The 19823-nt window shown below is 35.8% G+C and overlaps 2 protein-coding genes across 2 annotated transcripts in view; both read right to left on the bottom strand.

The window, feature by feature from the left end:
• The window catches only part of parvaa (parvin, alpha a), a 59092-nt gene extending 54560 nt beyond the window's left edge, over window positions 1–4532 (bottom strand). The window contains exon 1 of the mRNA XM_030135925.1: window positions 4251–4532. Coding sequence (XP_029991785.1) covers window positions 4251–4386 — 136 coding nt within the window. The 5' untranslated portion in view covers window positions 4387–4532. The remainder of the gene's footprint in view (window positions 1–4250) is intronic.
• Window positions 4533–10285: 5753 nt separating this feature from the next.
• Window positions 10286–19823, bottom strand: part of LOC115420571 (protein-methionine sulfoxide oxidase mical2b-like) — a 323437-nt gene continuing 313899 nt past the window's right edge. Inside the window, 4 exon segments of the mRNA XM_030135922.1 lie at window positions 10286–11021; window positions 12534–12607; window positions 12837–12945; window positions 13551–13644. Of these exon segments, the coding sequence (XP_029991782.1) occupies window positions 10798–11021; window positions 12534–12607; window positions 12837–12945; window positions 13551–13644 (501 nt within the window). The 3' untranslated portion in view covers window positions 10286–10797.

Below are 19823 nucleotides of genomic sequence, written 5' to 3' on the forward strand. Positions count from 1 at the left end.
CACTATATAAATAAAATTTGATTGATTGAGTGATTTAATTGGTTTTCCCCTGTAAGTCGCTTTGGAAAAAAGCGTCTGCCAAATGCATAAACATAAACATTGTGTTTTATGTATATTTTTATATGTTGTGTAACTTCTGCTGCTGCTGCTGCTGTCTTGGCCAGGACACTCTGGAAAAAGAGATTTTTAATGTCAATGAGCTTTTTTCCTGGTTAAATGAAGGTTATAAATAAATAAAAGAAATAGTAGAAAGTAATATAAGTCTATAGGCTCAAATAAACATTTACATAAGAAGTTGAATGCAATATTTCAGACATAGGATTTAATGTTTCTCATGATAATCTCAACACTGACTTAAATCCTTTGTCGTTATATAATTTTTGTCCATACTGCCATACCTCTCTGAACACTGTGGAATTCTTCAGTGTGGATTTGACGTGAAAACACCCGCGTCCTTGTGGACCTCCCTCCCTCCTTAACCAGCCCCCCCCCCTCCTGGACAGCGTCGTAAACTGACATCTATCTACTTGGTTAAATAAGGCTGACAATAAAACCAGACGCCTCACTCACGTCTACATGGATGCTGTTGTGTCCTACCTGGAGGGCAAAGCGCTCCACAGCCCATGTCTGTCTGTGTCCGTCCCCCGGGTTTGAGCATCGTCTCCGGGCTAGAAGGACCGGCTCAGTGCCCTGCAGCTCATCCTCCGACGGGCTGCAGGTCTCCACTGTAACATCATAAACTCTAGATTTTCTGGATTTGCGCCAACAGGAAGCTGAATTATATCCTCCCCGCCCCGTTTAATGTGCTGTATTTTTGCTCTCAAACCTCCTGACCTTCATCCCATACGTCTCGTCTCCTACATCTGCATTTTCATCTGCACTCCTGTGTAAAGTAAACCCTCTGTCCATGGATCACACAGCGACTGAGGCCGTAAACGTCACAGGGACTTAAATTTAATCAATGATCGGCACAAGAGCAGCCAAGCCTACGTTTTCCATCAAATCATAAAACACACACCGTGCGCTCTGGGTGTGTGTATTTTTATCTGTGTGTGTGTGTGTGTGTGTGTGCGGGGAGTGATCACGATGAACCAGCGTGAATCCAATGTGAATGCACGGACAAAGACGACGTAAAACGGGGCTCAGCTGGTCCACAGTGTCCTGGATGACACAGAGTAATCACCCGATTGCAAAAGGGCCGTTGTCATTCCACGATAAACCCTGGTCTTTAACAGTGAAGACCAGGTTTCAGTGACCTTTACAAGGAGACCACGCATCTACAAAGACAACGCTGCATTTAAGGAGAAGGTCAGGGAGCATCTTTTATTTACAGCATATTCTAGGTAGACAAAGTCCGACATGGGTGAATGTACAAAAACTGTCCATGAGTATGAGAAACGGAGAACCTGTGGGATCTAGAGCTGCTGTTCTGTTCGTGACCCCTGACCTTTGACCTCGCTTTAGAAAGTCAGAATTCTCCTGTCTATGTCTCTGTACATCTGTGTGAATCTAAGTGTGTAGATGTGTGGATATGCCTGTGTGCATCTGTGTGTGAGTGTCAGTCCATGTGTGTGTTGTATAAGTCTATGTGTGTCTGTGTGTGTAGATGTGTGTCTGTGTAAGCCTGTGTGAATCTAAGTGCGTAGATGTGTGAATATGTCTGTGCGCATCTCTGTGTGTCTGTGTCAGTCTGTGTGTGTGTGTGTGTGTTGTGTAAGTCTGTCTATGTGTGTTATGTGTGCATATGTGTCTGTGTAAGTCTGAGTGAATCCATGTGTGTAGACGTGTGAGTCTCTGCGAGCCTGTGTGTAGATGTGTGTGTGTGAGTCTGTGTCAGTCCATGTGTGTGTTGTATAAGTCTGTGTCAGTCTATGTGTGTCTGTGTGTGTTGTGTAAGCATGTGTGGGTGAGTCTATGTGTGTCGGTGTCAGCCTGTGTGTATATGTGTGCATATGTGTCTGTGTGAGTCTGTGTATATGTGTGCATATGCGTCTGTGTGAGTCTGTGTGTATATGTGTGCATATGTGTCTGTGTGAGTCTGTGTGTATATGTGTGCATATATGTCTGTGTGAGTCTGTGTGTATATGTGTGCATATGTGTCTGTGTGAGTCTGTGTGTATATGTGTGCATATATGTCTGTGTGAGTCTGTGTGTATATGTGTGCATATATGTCTGTGTGAGTCTGTGTGTATATGTGTGCATATGAGTCTGTGTGAACGTGTATATCTGTGTGTGTGTGTGTGTGTGTGTGTGTGTGTGTGTGAGTCTGTGTCAGCCCATGTGTGTTGTATAAGTCTGTGTCAGTCTATGTGTGTCTGTGTGTATTGTGTAAGCATGTCTGTGTGAGTCTGTATCAGTCTCTGTGTGTGTTATGTGTGTCTGTGTAAGTCTGTGTGAATCTAAGGGTGTTGATGTGCAAGTATGTGTGTATATGTGTGAATATGTGTGTGTGTGTGTGTGTCAGTCCATGTGTGTCTCTGTGTGTTGTGTAAGTCTGTGTGAGTCTGGGTGTGTATGTGTGAATATGTGTCTGTGTCAGTCTATGTGTGCGTTATGTGTGCAAATGTGTGTCTGTGTAAGTCTGTGTGAATCTAAGTGTGTTGATGTGTGAGTCTGTGTGTATATGTGTGAATATATGTCTGTGTGCACCTCTGTGTGTCTGTGTGAGTCCATGTGTGTGTGTTGTTTAAGTCTGTGTCAGCCTGTGTGTGTCTGTGTAAGTCTGTGTGAATCTATGTGTGCAGATGTGTCTCTGAGTGTATATGTGTGCATGTGTCTGTGTGAGTCTGTGCCAGTCTGTGTGAGTATATGTGTGTATATGTGAGTCTGTGTGAGTATGTGTGTATATGTGAGTATGTGTGAGTCTTTGTGGGTAAATGTGAGTTTGTGAGTATATGTGTGTATATGTGAGTCTATGTGTGTATATGTGAGTATATGCGTATATGTGAGTCTGTGTGTATGTGTGTATATGTGAGTCTGTGTGTGTGTGTGTGTATGTGAGTCTGTGTGAGTCTATGTGTATATGTGAGTCTGTGTGAGTCTATGTGTGTATGTGTCAGTCTATGTGAGTCTGTGTGAGTTTGTGTAAGTATATGTGTGTATATGTGAGTATATGTGTGTATATGTGTGTATATGAGAGTATATGTGAGTCTGTGTGAGTGTAAGTGTGTATATGTGAGTCTGTGTGAGTATATGTGTGTATATGTGAGTCTGTAAGTCTATGTGTGTATATGTGAGTCTGTGTGAGTCTATGTGTGTATATGTGAGTCTGTGTGAGTCTATGTGTGTATATGTGAGTCTGTGTGAGTCTATGTGTGTATATGTGAGTCTGTGTGAGTTTACGTGTGTATCTGTCAGTCTATGTGAGTCTGTGTGAGTTTGTGTAAGTATATGTGTGTATATGTGAGTCTGGGTGTATATGTGAGTCTGTGTGAGTGTAAGTGTGTAAACGTGAGTCCGTGTGAGTATATGTGTGTATATGTGAGTCTGTGTAAGTCTATGTGTGTATATGTGAGTCTGTGTGTGAGTCTATGTGTGTATATGTGAGTCTGTGTGAGTCTATGTGTGTATATGTGAGTCTGTGTGATTATCTATGTGTATATGCGAGTCTTTGTGAGTCTATGTGTGTATATGTGAGTCTGTGTGAGTATATGTGTGTATATGTGAGTGTATGTGTGTATATGAGTCTGTGTGAGTTAATGTGTGCATATGTGAGTCTCTGTGTGTATATGTGAGTCTGTGTGTGTCTATGTGTGTATATGTGAGTATTTGTGTGTATGTGAGTGTGTGTGAGTTTGTGTCTGTGAGTTTATGTGTATATGGGACTGTGTGTGTGTGAGTTTTGTGTGTGTGTGTGTGTGTGTGTGTGTGTGTGTGTGAGTCTGTGTTTACACATGCCTCATTCCTCCCTTATTACAGTACTACCGGATTCAATACCATACATGGATACAGACGCATCCCGAGGGCACGAAAACACACATATGTTGAATTTTATGGCTTTTCCATTTTTTTCTAAACTTTCATTTTAAAGTATATGAAGTGTATAATAACAAATAGTTCTTCAATAGTGTTATCTGTGTGGGAAAAAAGTGCGAAGTTGTGTTTTGTAATAAATCTGTCAGGGGACACTATTTAAGCTAGCACTGATGGAGGCTAATATGTGTTTTACTTGTGAATCTAGCACTATAAATGCTATGCTAATGCTATTTTTTTTTGGCTAGTTTTAGCTTGTTGTGTTGCTAGCTGTTTACCTTCCTTAGCCTTTTTCCTCCTGGCCAAAGTTCCACCAAGTTTTCCCAGGAAAGAGTCATCTTTTTTTCGGGAAGACGGAGACTTCGGCGTCGGAGACTTCGGGGAGGACGGAGACTTCTGAGGCGAAGAAGCCATAGTTTAGAAAAAATAAACGGTTAAATCCACCACAGTTGAACCCAAACTGTGTGAGTTTACGTGGAGATGAAAGTTGGTTGGGGAAAAAAAAAAAAAAAATCAGCGTCCACTCCCTAAAGCGGAAACGGAATTCCAGACATTTCTCCCTGAAGTTGGCAGCAGTGACAAGCCCCGCCCCTCCGCGGGATGTGGATGAAGAAGAGGAGGAGGGGCCGGGACAGGAGAGGAGGAAGCCGGGACAGAGGAGGAGGGAGCCGGCTAGAGAGTGACGGACCTGCCGCTGGAAGGGGGACAGGCTCCAGGAGAAGAATGAACACAAACACCAGCAGAGGCCGAGTTTCCAACAACTGAACCACAGATATTCAACTGATTTTAGCTCAGGGAACACATACAGCCCAAGACTAGTAAAATAAAAACACTGAAAAAAGTAAAATTACATTATGAAAAAGTTTACATTTACAAACTGTCCCTCAAGAAATGTGACTTACATGAACAAGTTGAAATTTCTGACCACAATCGTCCAATTTTTAACCTGCCTTTTGCTTTTTACAGGGTGGGGAAGCAAAATTTACAATGAACATTTAGTTGTTTTTTCCCAGCAGGCACTACGTCAATTGTTTTGAAACCAAACATACACTGAACAAAAATATAAATGCCACACTTTTGTTTTTGCTCCCATTTTTCATGAGCTGAACTCAAAGATCTGAAACTTTTTCTGTATGCACATTACGTTTATTTCTCTCAAATCTTGTTCACAAATCTGTCTAAATTTGTGTTAGTGAACACTTCTTCTTTGCTGAGATAATCCATCCACCTCACAGGTGTGGCATATCAAGATGCTGATTAGACAGCAGGATTTTTGCACAGGTGTGACTTAGGCTGGCCACAATAAAAAGCCACTCTAAAATGGGCAGTTTTATCACACAGCACAATACCACAGATGTCACAAGTTTTGAGGGAATATGAAATCGGCATGCTGACTTCAGGAATCTCCACCAGAACTTTTGCCTGTGAATTGAATGTTAATTTCTCTACCATAAGACATCTCCAAAGCTGTTTCAGAGAATTCATGAAGAAGACTGTGTGAGGAAAATGGTGGTCACACCAAATACTGACTGGTTTTCTGACCCCCCTGGACCACCCAATACAGTAAAAGTGCACATTTTAGAGTGGCCTTTTACTGTGGCCAGCCTAAGTCACACCTGTGCAAAAATCCTGCTGTCTAATCAGCATCTTGATCTGCCACACCTGTGAGGTGGATGGATTATCTCAGCAAAGGACAAAGGAGAAGTGCTCACTAACACAGATTTAGACAAATTTATGAACAATATTTGAGAGAAATAGGCCTTTTGTGTACATAGAAAAAGTTTTAGATCTTTGAGTTCAGCTCATGAAAAATGGGAGCAAAAACAAAAGTGGGGCATTTATATTTTTGTTCAGTGTATATTGATGTCATAATCATACCTAACACTATTATCCATACCTTTTCAGAAACTTTTGCCCATATGAGTAATCAGGAAAGCAAACGTCAGAGTGTGATTTGCTGAATGCACTCATCACACCAAAGGAGATTTTGCGATAAATCTGTCATTTCTGCGGTTCAGAACAGCATTTACAGTGAAGATCTTTTCATCTGAAAAGATCGTTACAATGGAGGACTTTTTCTTGAACCATGTCATACTTTTCTTGCACCTTTCCAATCTCTTTTCCTTCATAGCTGTTGTCAACAAGTGTTTTGGTGTTCTTGTGTAAGATTTTAACTTCAAATCATATTTTACTGCATTTCTAACGCTCTTGTTGTCTACCTCAAGCTCAGTTGCCATTTTTCTCATGGATTTGGTTGGATCCTTTAGGATTTTGGATTTGAGAGCTTTAATAAAAGCTTTGGTACGTTTTTTGTTGCTTCCTCCACTTCCAGACTTTCTCATAATAGTTTTGCTCATAGTCATTCTCTTCTTTCCATTATAAACAGTCTTTATGGACACTCCAACTCTTTTTGAAATCTCCTTTGGTGTGACGAGTGCATTCAGCAAATCACACACTCTTTGACGTTTGCTTTCCTGATTACTCATATGGGCAAAAGTTTCTGAAAAGGTATGGATAATAGTGTTAGGTATGATTATGACATCAATATATGTTTGGTTTCAAAACAATTGACGTAGTGCCTGCTGAGAAAAAACAACTAAATGTTCATTGTAAATTTTGCTTCCCCACCCTCTACTCTGTTTTATTGCTTGTTTATACTCACCTGTTCACTGTATGGTGTCCTTGAGTGCCAAGAAAGGTGCCTATAAATTATTATTATTATTATTATTAGTAGTAGTAGTAGTAGTAGTACTATTTCTTAACCCATAAGGACCCAGTGTGACTTTTGTAGCAGTTCCCAAATAGTTTTTTCTCTTTATTTAATCCAGTGTTTTTCAACCTTAGGGTTGCCTGGAATTCAATTGGAGTCGCCTGAAATTTCAAGTAATTGATTAAAAAAAAGAAAGAAAGAAACTTACAAATAAAAAATACAGAGTGAGTTGACAGAGACAATCCCAATCCATAAAAGACATGACAAACTGTGAAGCTAAAACTGAAGCACTGTGGTTCTGTTTATCTGTCAAATGTTCATTGTGGTCAGTTTCAGATGCTGCAGCTCTTTCATAATTCATAGTTTCAGTTCTTGTTTGTTCAGTATTAATTATCAGCCTTGTAAATACTGAAGAAAATTAAATTCTCACTTTGTGCAGTAATCTACACCTGGCTTTTCTGCCTTCGTCCATAATAATATACATTATATCGACTAAATGTCGTCTAAAATTAATGTTTATTTGCAACTTTATCACAATTTATTATAATATTATCCTCTGAATTTTGCATTTCTCCAGTGAAAATCATCTATTTTTCTATGTTTAATTGACTGATCATGAAGATGTTCATAAAAACTCAGAGTAAAGTCAAAGGTTATAGTATCAAAACAGAAAAAAAATATATAAAAAGGTGACTTTTTCAGTGAAATACAGCATTAACTAGACACAAACCCAGTGTGTTTATCCACTGTCAATGATCCAACTCCATGGGTTTTACTGGTGAACCAACGACGCTGTTTCCATGGTAACTACGAACCTCTGAACACCTGTATAAATGTATGTGTGTAATTTTAATTGTGATTTATTTTAACAACTTTGTACGGTGACCTTGAGTGTCCTGAAAGGTCCCTTATAAATAAAATTTCTTCTTCTTATTATTATTATTATAAGTCAGAATGCTGATGTGCCAGACAAACTATAATTTCAGATGTGGAATCAGCCTGATTTAGTTATAATCAGTTGTTTTCCTCCAGCAGATGGAAGGTTTTAGTTATTGTTGTACAGTGTGAAGTGCAAATGAGTTATCTATCTCACACTGATTAAGTTATAATTCCATTCTATGTTACAAAGACATAACATGAACACTTTTAATTCATTTTTATTAAACATCATTTTCATTTTTAAACATTTGTAGCAGCATAAAACCCCCCACAAAAAAAATCACACAGCACACAGTTTACAACTTTTATCACGAGAATATAAGTTAGTTTTGCATAGAGTAATAATCCATAACAATAATAACAAACTCTTAAACATTTAAAGCCCAGGAATCAAATGAGATGTGCGGTCGTAGCCCCTGGAAATAAAATACATGTAAACACAATATCATCCTCTCATGAGGCGTTTCATGAGAAGTAATGCCGTCGCGGCGACTCACAGCCTTTACACAAGATTAAAACCAGCAAACACAACGCAGTCACAGCTTAGGCTACAATAGACGAGGAGGAAAACTGCTGTGAAGGGGTTAAAATGTTCACACAATTAACGGAAGATCGGGTTCGAAATATGATCAACATGTATGACAGTTGTTGTAATACACAGCTTTAGATATAGCAGGTCATTTCAGTCACGGATGATTATTTTATTTTTTTATTTTCAGGTGTTTTTTTTTTCACGTTTATCGTAAAACCAGAGTATATATCACTAGCTATTATGACCTGGTTTGTTCTGTGTTTGGTACAGTAGTGTTTATCCATCTGTGCTCTAGCCCGAAAGAAAATAATTAACACTTAAATATGCAAAATAAAAAATAAAAAAATACAGTGAAAAACATCAGTGAAGCACTACTTTGGTTTTATGACCGCTGAGATTTGTGTAACGGACTGAATTCTTTACACTGGAAAAAATCTAAATCTTACCAAATGTATTTTTCTCATTTCTACTCAAATTATTTCATCACACTTAAAATAAGACGTAATCACCTAAAGAGGAACTTTTCAGTGAGATATAAAGAACTTATTTTTAGACAACTGGAAGATTTTTTTTTGCTTAATTCACAATTTTTTTTTGCTTAATTCAAGAACAAAAAAAAATCTGCCACTGGAAAAAGTGAAAATTATCTTGGTAAGATTTCTTGAAATAAGGTTTTCAAGGTCTATTGTCTAAAAATAAGTTCTTATATCTCACCTGGCAAAAAAAAAAAAAAAATCTTTAATTAAGCAAAAAAAAAAAAAAAAAAATCTTGAATAAAGCAAAAAAAAAACCAAAATCATGAATTAAGAAAAAAAAAATCTTGTATTAAGCAAAAAAAATCTTGAATGATGCAAAAAAAAAATTGAATTAAGTGAAAAAAAAAATTCTTCAATTAAACAAAAAAATCTTGAATTGAGCAAATAGAATCTTGAATTAAGCAAAAAAAAAAAAACCAAAAACCTTGAATTCCGCAAAAAAATTGAACTAAGAAAAAAAAAATCTGCCAATGGAACAAGTGAAAATGATCTTGGTAAGATTTCTTGAAATAAGATTTTCAAGACCTATTGTCTAAAAATAAGTTCTTTATGTCACCTATGCCTTTGCTTCTGAACGTCCAACTGGAACATGTGATGCAGCTGAAAAGGAAAAAAGCTGCATTTTAACCTGAATTATTTAAACATCTTGATAGGATTAGTGGCTCAATAGATTTTTACAGCTGTAGTTATTTTTAGACATCAGTAACTGTTTTTAAGTCCAAGATAATTTTCATTTGTTCCATTGGTAGATTTTTTTTGCTTGAATTAAAAATTAAAAATTATTAAGAATTAAAAATTCTTGAATTAAACAAAAGAATTTGAATTAAGCAAAAAAAAAAAATCTTGAATTAAGAAAAAAAATCTTGAATTAAGAAAAAAAATCTTTTATTAAGCAAAAAACAATCTTGAATTAAGGAAAAAAAATCTTGAATGATGCAAAAAAAAAAAAAAAAAAAAAAAGAATTAAGCGGAAAAAAAATCTTGAATTCAGAAAAAAAATTTAAATAAGCAAAAAATCTTGATAGGATTAGTGGCTCAGTAGATTTTTACAGCTGTAGTTCTTTTTAGACACCAGTAACTGTTTAAGTCCAAGATAATTTTCACTTGTTCCATTGGCAGATTTTTTTGCTTGAATTAAGCAAAAAAAAATCTTGAATGAAGCAAAAAAAAAAAATCTTGTATTTAGCAAAAAAAAACTTGAACTAAGAAAAAAAAAAATCGTGAATGAAGCAAAAAAAATTTTGAATAAAGCGAAAAACATCTTGAACTAAGAAAAAAAATCTCAAATTCAGAAAAAAATTTAATTAAGCAAAAAATCTTGAATTAAGCAAAAAAAATCTTGAATTAAGCAAAAAAAAAAAAAAATAAAAATTTGCAATTATGCAAAAAAATAAATTAAGCAAAAAAAAAAAAATCTGCCAATGGAACAAGAGGCTTCTTGAAATAACATTTTCAAGCTCTATTGTCTAAAAATAAGCTCTTTAAATCTCACTGAAAAGTTCCTCTGTAGGTGATTATGTCTTATTTTAAGTGTGATCAGATATTTGGACTAGAAATGAGAAAAACACACTTGGTAAGATTCTGCTTTTTGCAGCGTACATTTGTAGCCGTTTCATGTGTGAATCCAGTGAAGCTACACTGCGTTACACTCAGGAATAATGGCGCGCTAAAGCCTGTCAGTTTGCTTCCTGCAGTATGTTGTGTAAAAACGTACGAGGCAGTCAGTGACATTAGTAGAAGCGTCTCATTGCACATCCAGTTCCAGGTCAATGTCAGCCTGAGACGTTATAGATTCTACTCCAGAGCACGGAGGTCAAATAACCTTAATGGCTGAAATGTTATTAGTCCTCATGGCTGTAAAGTGAGTCATTAGCTGTTACGAGGCCGTGTCAACTCCATTTCCCTGCTTCGTCAGGGTCTGAACTCCACATACCAGCACAAACTCAGACTCAGATGAAGCCTCACCGTCTTATTTACAGCCAACAAACCTCCACTTACCTTTGTCTAGCCTTCTAATGTTACACAAGCAAAGGCCGGCTGACAGCTTTTACAACGCCACCCTGTTTTTTTTTTTAAGTAATTGTTGTGGATATGTGTCCCAGCGGCCCTCAGCTGTCCTGTTTGTCCTGGTCCCAGCCGTCCTCGGCCTGGGCCCAGTGGAACTCGTAGCCTTTGGAGAGGACCAGGCTCTCCAGGTCCCGGTCCTCGGCCCTCTCTTTCAGCCTCTGCTCCTCCAGCGCAGACACCAGCATGTCCCGTTTCTCCACCGTCCTCATGATCTCCGACAGGATCACCTGCTCCTCCTGCAGCTCCGAGGCGCTTTTCTTCGTATCTGAGGAGGAGACGAAAAGCATGGAAGTATAGTAAAGGCAAGGCAAGCACTGCAAAAATCCAAATATTACCAAGTCTATTTTTCTCATTTCTAGTCAAAATATCTTATCACACTTAAAATACGACTTAATCACCTAAAGAGGAAGTTTTCAGTGAGATATAAGAACTTATTTTTAGACAATAGATCTGGAAAATCTTATTTTAAGAAATTTTACCAAGATAATTTTCACTTGTTCCATTAGCAGATTTTTTTTTTTTCGACTGAATTAAGCAAAAAAAAAAAATAAATAAATTGAATTGAATTGAATTAAGCAAAAAAAACGCAAACAAGATAATTTTCACTTGTTCCATTGGCAGATTTTTTTGCTTGAATTAAGCAAAAAGAAAATAAAAATCTTGAATTAAGTGAAAAAAAAAAAAAATGAATTAAGTGAAAAAAGAAGATAATTTTGACTTGTTCCATTGGCAAATTTTTTTTTGCCTGAATTAAGAAAAAAAAAAAAAAAATTGAATTAAGCAAAAAAAAAAAAAAAAGATGATAATTTTCTCTTTTTCCATTGGCAGATTTTTTTTTTTGCTTGAATTAAGCAAAATAAATAAATAAATAAAAAATCTTGTACTAAGCAAAAAAAAAAACAAAAAATTGAATTAAGAAAAAAAAAAAATCTGCCAATGGAACAAGTGAAAATTACCTTTTTTTTTTGGCTTAGTTCAATTTATTATTAACATTATTATTATTATTTTTTTTGCTTAATTCAAGTACAAAAAAAAATCTGCCAATGGAACAAGTGAAAATTATCTTTTTTTGTTTGCTTAATTCAATATATTTATTTATATTTTTGCTTAATTCAAGCAAAAAAAATCTGCCAATGGAACAAGGGAAAATTATCTTTTTTTTTTGCTTAATTCAATTTATTTATTTCTTTTTTTGCTTAATTCAAGCAAAAAAATATCTGCTAATGGAACAAGTGAAAATCATCTTGGTAAGATTTCTTGAAATAAGATTTTCCAGATCTATTGTCTAAAAATAAGTTCTTTATATCTCACTGGAAAGTTACTCTTTAAGTGATTATGTCTTATTTTAAGTGCGATGAGGTATTTTAACAAGAAATGAGAAAAAAAAACACTTGGTAAGATTTTGATTTTTGCAGTGAGGTGAGTTAATTTGTAAAGTACTATTCATACGCAGGTTAACTCAAAGTGCTTTACAAATCACAGAAGACAAAAAAAAACTCAAGACACTGAAATTACATTAAAATCAAAAAAGGGAAAAAAGACATTAAAATCATCAGAGAAAAAACGTGATTTTAAATGCATTCACAGAACAAAAGAAAGACATTAATTATATTAAAATCATACATTTAATTGAATTAACATCAAAATTAAAGGCAAAACACTAACAGGTCTGTGTTGTAAATGAAACTGTGTGTCTCAGTGGGACTACCTGTATTTAAATAAAGGTGAAATCAGCATGAAAAACAGTATGGAATGTAAATAACAGCTAAACCCTTACCCTCTACGGTCATTCTGCGTCGTAAGTCTTGCTGCAGTCGACTCTGGGTGTCTTCTAGTTCAAGCTCCTGAGCACTGAGAACATGAGAACAAAATGAGTGGACTCTGCAGGTGAGCCACAGGAACTGCAACAGCATTAGCATTAATTATATGCTTTTTCTTTTTTTTTCTCTCTCTTTTTTTTCTTTTCTTTTTTTTTTAATTTTTTTAATTTAATTTTTTAAATTTTTGTTATTTATTTATTTTTAATTTTGCTTTTTCTTTTTCTTATAAAGTCTCTGATTTATCTGAATGTGTCACATACAAGATCATGAGTTCAGACTCGTAGCGGGCCAGCCTGTTCTTCTCCAGAACGAGTTTAAACCAGGTCTGATAGAGCTGGGCTTCGTCTCCGTCGTCCGATTCACCCTTTTCTGTGACGAGAGAAAAGACAGAAACAGAGGGAGGACGGTAAAATGAGCGCGTGGTCAAGATGTGGTCATGGGAGTGATGGGAAAAAGGCAAAACAGAAGAAAGGGTGAAAAATATTTCAGCAAAAGAGGCAGCAAATAACAAGTTTTACATCAATTATGCATCGCCACTACAAATAAAAAAAAAAAAAAAAGCTTTCTACTGGGATCAAACCACAAATACAAAGAACACGAAGGGCATCTGCTTTGCTTCGACCTGACTAGACCACACTGTGGACTATGGAACACAAACAAAGGCCTGTTCTGTAAAAAGATGTGGCAACAATGAAGACTCACTGTCCATTGTGAGTACAGCCATTAACTGTATGTAGAGGCTTTTAACCAGACTACGACTACAAGGCAGTGCTTTTTTTTTTCCAAATGGGCTGCAAAGTATGGGCAAAGCAATTAAAAAAAAAAAAGAAGAAGAATGAGGCTTTCACAGCGGAATTCCACTGAACTACAGTATACTGGAGGCTCACATCGATCCCACGTGCAGAGTCACATCCTTAAATGAAGTCGGCCAATATTGTAGCTGGTTCTGCTCATGTCTACGCTCGGTTAAATACCTGTTTCTCCACGGATGATCTTCTCTATGGTAACGCCTCTCTCCTCTAGATCTCTTTGTTTCTCACCAACCTCCTCCAGTTGTCTCTGGATAGCCTGCATGGTGAAAACATAGGATATTATAGCGTGTTTTTTTTTGGTTTTTTTTAGGCAATGCAAGGCAAGTTTACAGGGTGGGGAAGCAAAATTTACAATATTTTGAGGCAGGGATTGAAAGACAGTGTATGACCAATTAGTTTACTGAAAGTCATGAGAATTTATTTGCCACAAGAAAATTGACTTAATAGAAAATGTTTTTATTCTATGTGTCCTCCTTCTTTCTCAATAACTGCCTTCACACGCTTCCTGAAACTTGCGCAAGTGTTCCTCAAATATTCGGGTGACAACTTCTCCCATTCTTCTTTAATAGTATCTTCCAGACTTTCTGGTAATAGTTTTGCTCATAGTCATTCTCTTCTTTCCATTATAAACAGTCTTTATGGACACTCCAACTCTTTTTGAAATCTCCTTTGGTGTGACGAGTGCATTCAGCAAATCACACACTCTTTGACGTTTGCTTTCCTGATTACTCATATGGGCAAAAGTTTCTGAAAAGGTATGGATAATAGTGTTAGGTATGATTATGACATCAATATATGTTTGGTTTCAAAACAATTGACGTAGTGCCTGCTGAGAAAAAACAACTAAATGTTCATTGTAGATTTTGCTTCCCCACCCTGTATTTGTACAGCACATTTCAGCAACAAGGCAATTCAAGGTGCTTCACACAGGACATTGAAATACAACGACAAGGGAAAAAGAAACACATTTAAAACATTATAAAAGAAACATGTAAAAGGTGATTAAAAACAGCAAGTAAGAAAACAACACATAAAACCCAAAAATATAAAAACACACACATATTAATACCTTTCATGCATGAATTATGAGAACCTTAGTTGAGTTTTTTTTCCTGAGTATTTTTGTTCCTGTTTAGGCATGAAAAAAACAATGCGATTAAAATTTTTTTATGAACCTATTTTCCATGGAGTTACAAAAATGTCCCTTCAGCTGGACATCATGCATTTAATTTTTGAAGGAAAAAAACACGTATTTAAAACTCAAAATCAGAGCGTGATATACTGTGTGAAAACTATGAAATAAAAACATTTTTCATGCAGCTAATCTGATGTTTTGTCACATTTTTGCATACTCTAATACTAGTTATTACTAACTTCATGCAAATAATATGCAAAAAAAAATTTTTTTGATAAAGAAAATTGTTAATTACAGTCTAATAACAATTAGCAATTGATTTAATACGTTACTGCAGATCAGGTTGATCAAGAACAGCAAAGTTACAGTAATGGTATGAATGAATGAATGAATGGTATGAGATGATGTATAAGTGTCCACTGTGTTGGCTGATATGGAACTAAAACAACAAAATCCATGCATATACAAGAGAACAGCTGGAGAAGAACTGTCCACTGGAGTGACCAGTATGCATGAAAGGGTTAAACTAAGACTTGCATTGCAGAGTTTCGAAAGAGAATATATTTACAGTATACGTGCATACTGAATTGCATTAAAAGAGTGATATTTTGCTTATTTAAATGGAATTATGCATTTTCAAACATTTCCCTGTGGTCTACATAAACTGTAAATGCTCTGCTTGGGTCTGAATTCTTCATTAATTCAACTCCACAGGTCCATCTTCAACCCTATTTCTGAGTAATGACACCAGAAAGGTGGTTTTGAGCGCTGGCCCTTTAAATGCACATTCAGGCCCCGCCCCCTTCAGGTTATTGACCGTGCTTTCTGTCCCGTTCAGCTACTTGTGTTCCTTAATACAGCCAACAACTGAACATTTTAGGTAATGGGCTCAAAGTTTGGACATATTTTCAGTTTTTACTACAGTTGCAGCTGCTGACAAACAATTATGTCGTACTCGGAGAAATGTTCATTGACCTTATATGTGCAAATGTTGTGATGTAACTAGTTATAGACGTAACAAATTAAGCAGGAATTAAAACAGGTTGTAGAAATCCACTTGATCTTTGCCAAAATGAATATAAAGATAGTTTTGCAGCACCTGGAGGGTTTAAATTCAAACTTTTATAACTATTAGGGTCCAAATACACAAATAAATGAACCACAGACTAATAAAAGTGGGTTTAGGAAAATATGAGCCCTTTAACCCTTTATAGTTCACTCATAGAAATACTCTGATATTCAAAATTTCAACCATAGTGTGTTATTGGAGGACCTAAGAATTTTTTTTTATTGTCATGTAGAAAATTTAGTTCAGTGAAATTACCATATTTGGTTTCTTGCCTGTGAGTGGCAAAAAAAAAAAAAAAAAAAAAATCTAAGAAGTGTATATAACAAGTACAAGAAGCTGAAAGAAACATGCATTTTTGAACAAAAAAAAAGTTCATGTTTTTATGGTTGTTTAGATTATTTGCATTTTTTGTGAAAAGGGCATATAATTTTACTTTTTTTCATTCTAAAACAAAAATTTGGAGTAGCCATTATTTACAGGTTATTATACTATTATTTTACTGGTCTGTATGTGGCCCCTGAACTAAAATGAGTTTGACACCTTTTACCGTTAATATCTTCAGTGTCATTTTTGCACTTCTCAAATTCACGGGCTGGATTGAAACGTTTGTCGGCCCAGTTTTGGTCCATGGGCCATATGTTTGACACCCTTTTAATAGATCAACATTTATACACATTACATTATTTGACCCTGTAAAGCCTGAACCATTAAATCAATGACAGAAAATTCCAGTTCTTTGAAATTGGAGGCTTTATTGGTCCTTCTGAACAACCCCTCCTTTTTATTTATTTATTTTTTCAAATATCAATTTGTATAAGTTTCAGTTTTGTATCATATTTGATACATTGGGTCTCAATGCTCAAATATATATATATTTTTTAATCAAGATCTTTTTATTAAAGTTTTCTCAGAATAATAGAAGTGCAGTGCTGAATGGTCATTAAAGAAATCTTAAGTAAGCATAGGTGTAAATTAAACGCAACTAGCACCATAGAAAAAAAAAAAAAAGCAAAGCAGAGCAAACAACAAACTACATAAAATAATCCCTCCTCAGTCATTGCCAGTGCACTAGAAATAATAATAAGTGGTCACTACCATGACAAAAACCTACGCTAGGAGTAAGTATGGAGTAAGCAGCATTATAAAACTGCACTTAAAAGTCAAGCATTTATAGGGTCTGGAATGTTTTTAGGAAGGGACCCCACACTTTCTGGAATTTCCCATTTGATTGCTGGAGTGAATATCTAATTTTCTCCAGTTTTAAGCTGGACATAATGTCTTCTAACCATTGTGCATGAGTGGTGGGGGGGAATCCCTCCATCTAAACAGGATTGCTTGTTGAGCTAGAGGGGCAGCAAAGGATAAAGTGCGTTGTTTTTCTGTAGGTAGCTTAACTTCACCTTCCATTACACCAAATAGAGCAGTCAAGGGGTTTGGTTCTAACTTGATGTTTAACAGCTGAGAACAAATCTTATTATTTTTGAACAAACAAAAACATAATATGACACAAACATGTCAAAATTGTCAAAGTTCTTCCTCCTTCCTCATTAATTTAATCTTGTAGTGTCACTGGAAAGGCCTCTGGTGAATGAATTCCTCCCCCCTGGTGGATTATCAGTGTACTGCATGCATCTAATTGTATACATCAGGTTTTTCAAGAAAAAAAAAAAAAAATCACACTGATCATGTAGAGGGCTTCAAAACTCATGTATCAAATATGATACGTTTGGCGTTATAGGGTTAATTATGATGAAATTACCACAAGAAATGTTACTTACTGTAATTTAAATACAGTGTTTGCATTTCTCAACAGGAAATGACTGCAACCACATGAAAAATGAAAAATATGTGTGTTTCTGATTATGAATGTTTTTGTCAATATCTTGTATAATATAAGAGCACAGGTCAATAAAATATATATATGTTTAAATCTATAAAGGTTAGATATTACACCTTTAAAGGTTCAATATGTAAAATTCATGTATGCTAGTGTGGTTTTTGTGTTTGAAAATAAAGGTGTAGTGCATTAAAAATAACAGCGTTTATCGCCTTGTTTCTTGAGTTTTAATTTTTACTTATTTTATTAATTTTTAAAAAAATTTTCTTCAGGAAACATGATTTAAAGAAGAAAAGCAAAGCAGCTGGAACATCTTCCTCACTAAAACGTCCCTGTTAGACCGAATAGTTCAGAGGATGCACTGCCTGAGGGCTTTCATAAGAACTAATTTCACCATAAACTGTTCCAATGATGAATGAATTATCCTGAAGAACAAGAACATTATTTTGGGAAAGAAATGCCGCTGTTGATTTGTTAAAAGTAATTTCTCAATGTCGTGACCACTGCATGCAACATGTTATTCAAGTGAATGTCCCGGGGTCATGATAAGGAATGTCGGAGATGGATATGATGGATAACCCTGAGCTAATGAAAGAGAAGCTCAACCGAATGGATTCATACTGACAGAGTTAACAGAAGACGTGGATCCTTTAACAAGCTTTCAACTTCAGAGTAAACTGTGGATTGTAAAGATTGTGCCTTATTGGAAAGACCCAATAAGTTACAATATGTGAATGATTTCATTGGACAGAAGTGGAGGTGAAGTTTAAAATTTGGATATTCATTCTGTCTTCATTCATATGCAATAAAGAAAAATTTATTTTGATAGTTTGACATTTTGAGAATTATGCTTCTAAGGTCTAAATCGCTCTAATATAATGTAAGACAAAGCAGGAAATTAGCTTAGCATCAGCCACTTCTCATTTGCTTAATTTTGCAGTTGTACATAAATAAGGTGTAATATAAATTATTTGTCCACATGACGTTGTCAACTCATTTCTAATTTAATGTGAGGCGGTGGTGAACTGTAACAGTGGAAACAGAACAAAAAAAGTGGTTTTCTTTATGAATATGTATCAAATCAGTGTATGGGAAGCTAATATGTGCTAATGCTAGATACAATGTGTGTATATTAGGACGGGTTAAATGCACAGTCTGAATTTGTGTTTTTAGTAATAGAGGGTATGCACATGATGTCACCGCTGGCGGAGGTCACCGCGGTTACACCCACTGAGTGGCAGAAAGAGGGAGATGAGTATCAGCGTTGGCTTCAATACCGTCTAAACTGATGAACAATATTTAATAAAAAATGGGGAAGAGCTGTTGTGAGATTGATTGTATGAACAGGTTTGAAAAGCAGTAGGAGCTATCGTTTTACAGACACCGAAAGACAAAGAAAAGAGAAGCAGATGGATCCACAAATCCAAGAAACCAAACCCAGATTTGTGGATCCTGTTTGGTGTCAGCTAACATTAATTTATGCTGTATTTTTGGGTCAAATCAGACCTGAAATGATGTATTGTTTTGGCTAACGTTACTTCTTAGTAAAGCTCTTGGTTTCATGATCAGATTTTTCATGGTTTTTGTCTTCATTTTGTGATTCTGAACCTTGTGCTCCTACATGATTAGTAAACTAACTTAAACTGAGGCTAACCTAGTTTTTCAAATATGGGGGAACTGGAGCACAAAGCTATGACGGCCACATTAGGGCCACATGAGAAAATAAAAATGCTTGTCACTACGAGTATAAAGTCATAAAATATCAATATAAAACCCGTAATTTTATGATAATAAAGTCAAGTACAAAAATAATCACAATGTTATGAGAATAAAGTCATAGTTATAAAAAAACTCATAATTTAACAAAAATATCATTCGTTTATGAGATTAAAGTCGTCATATTCCAACAATAAAGCCATAATATTACAAGAATAATGTTGGAAATTAAAAACAGGTGGGAAAAATATCATAATTTACCAGAATACGGTCGTACCCTGCTGGTCCACAGCAGTAGTATCTGTGTTGGATAAAGTACTTGATCTGAACTAGACTCAGTAAATCTCCTCAGTCCCAGTAGATCATGCATATATTCACTGGGGTCAGTCCACGGTCTGCTGTAAATGCACTTTGGATCAGCTGGTTCTGGGCCCTAGTTTTGGACCCTGGTTATCAGTGATGATGAAACCATGTATATTTGTTTCAGGTAAAAATAGCGATGATCCCCTCCACCCTGGATGTCAGGATCCTCCATTTGTGTCCACATGTCAGTGTTCAAGGACCACTTGTTCTTTGGTAGCTTGTACGGATCCATGTCCAATCCAGTTGTCCTTAATTTAATATCATATTTCACATTTTTCCAGGTCTGACTGTGTTTACTGCTGTACTCCGTCATGT

The sequence above is a fragment of the Sphaeramia orbicularis genome, chromosome 6 (genome assembly GCF_902148855.1).
Source record: "Sphaeramia orbicularis chromosome 6, fSphaOr1.1, whole genome shotgun sequence".
Taxonomy (NCBI): Eukaryota; Metazoa; Chordata; class Actinopteri; order Kurtiformes; family Apogonidae; genus Sphaeramia; species Sphaeramia orbicularis.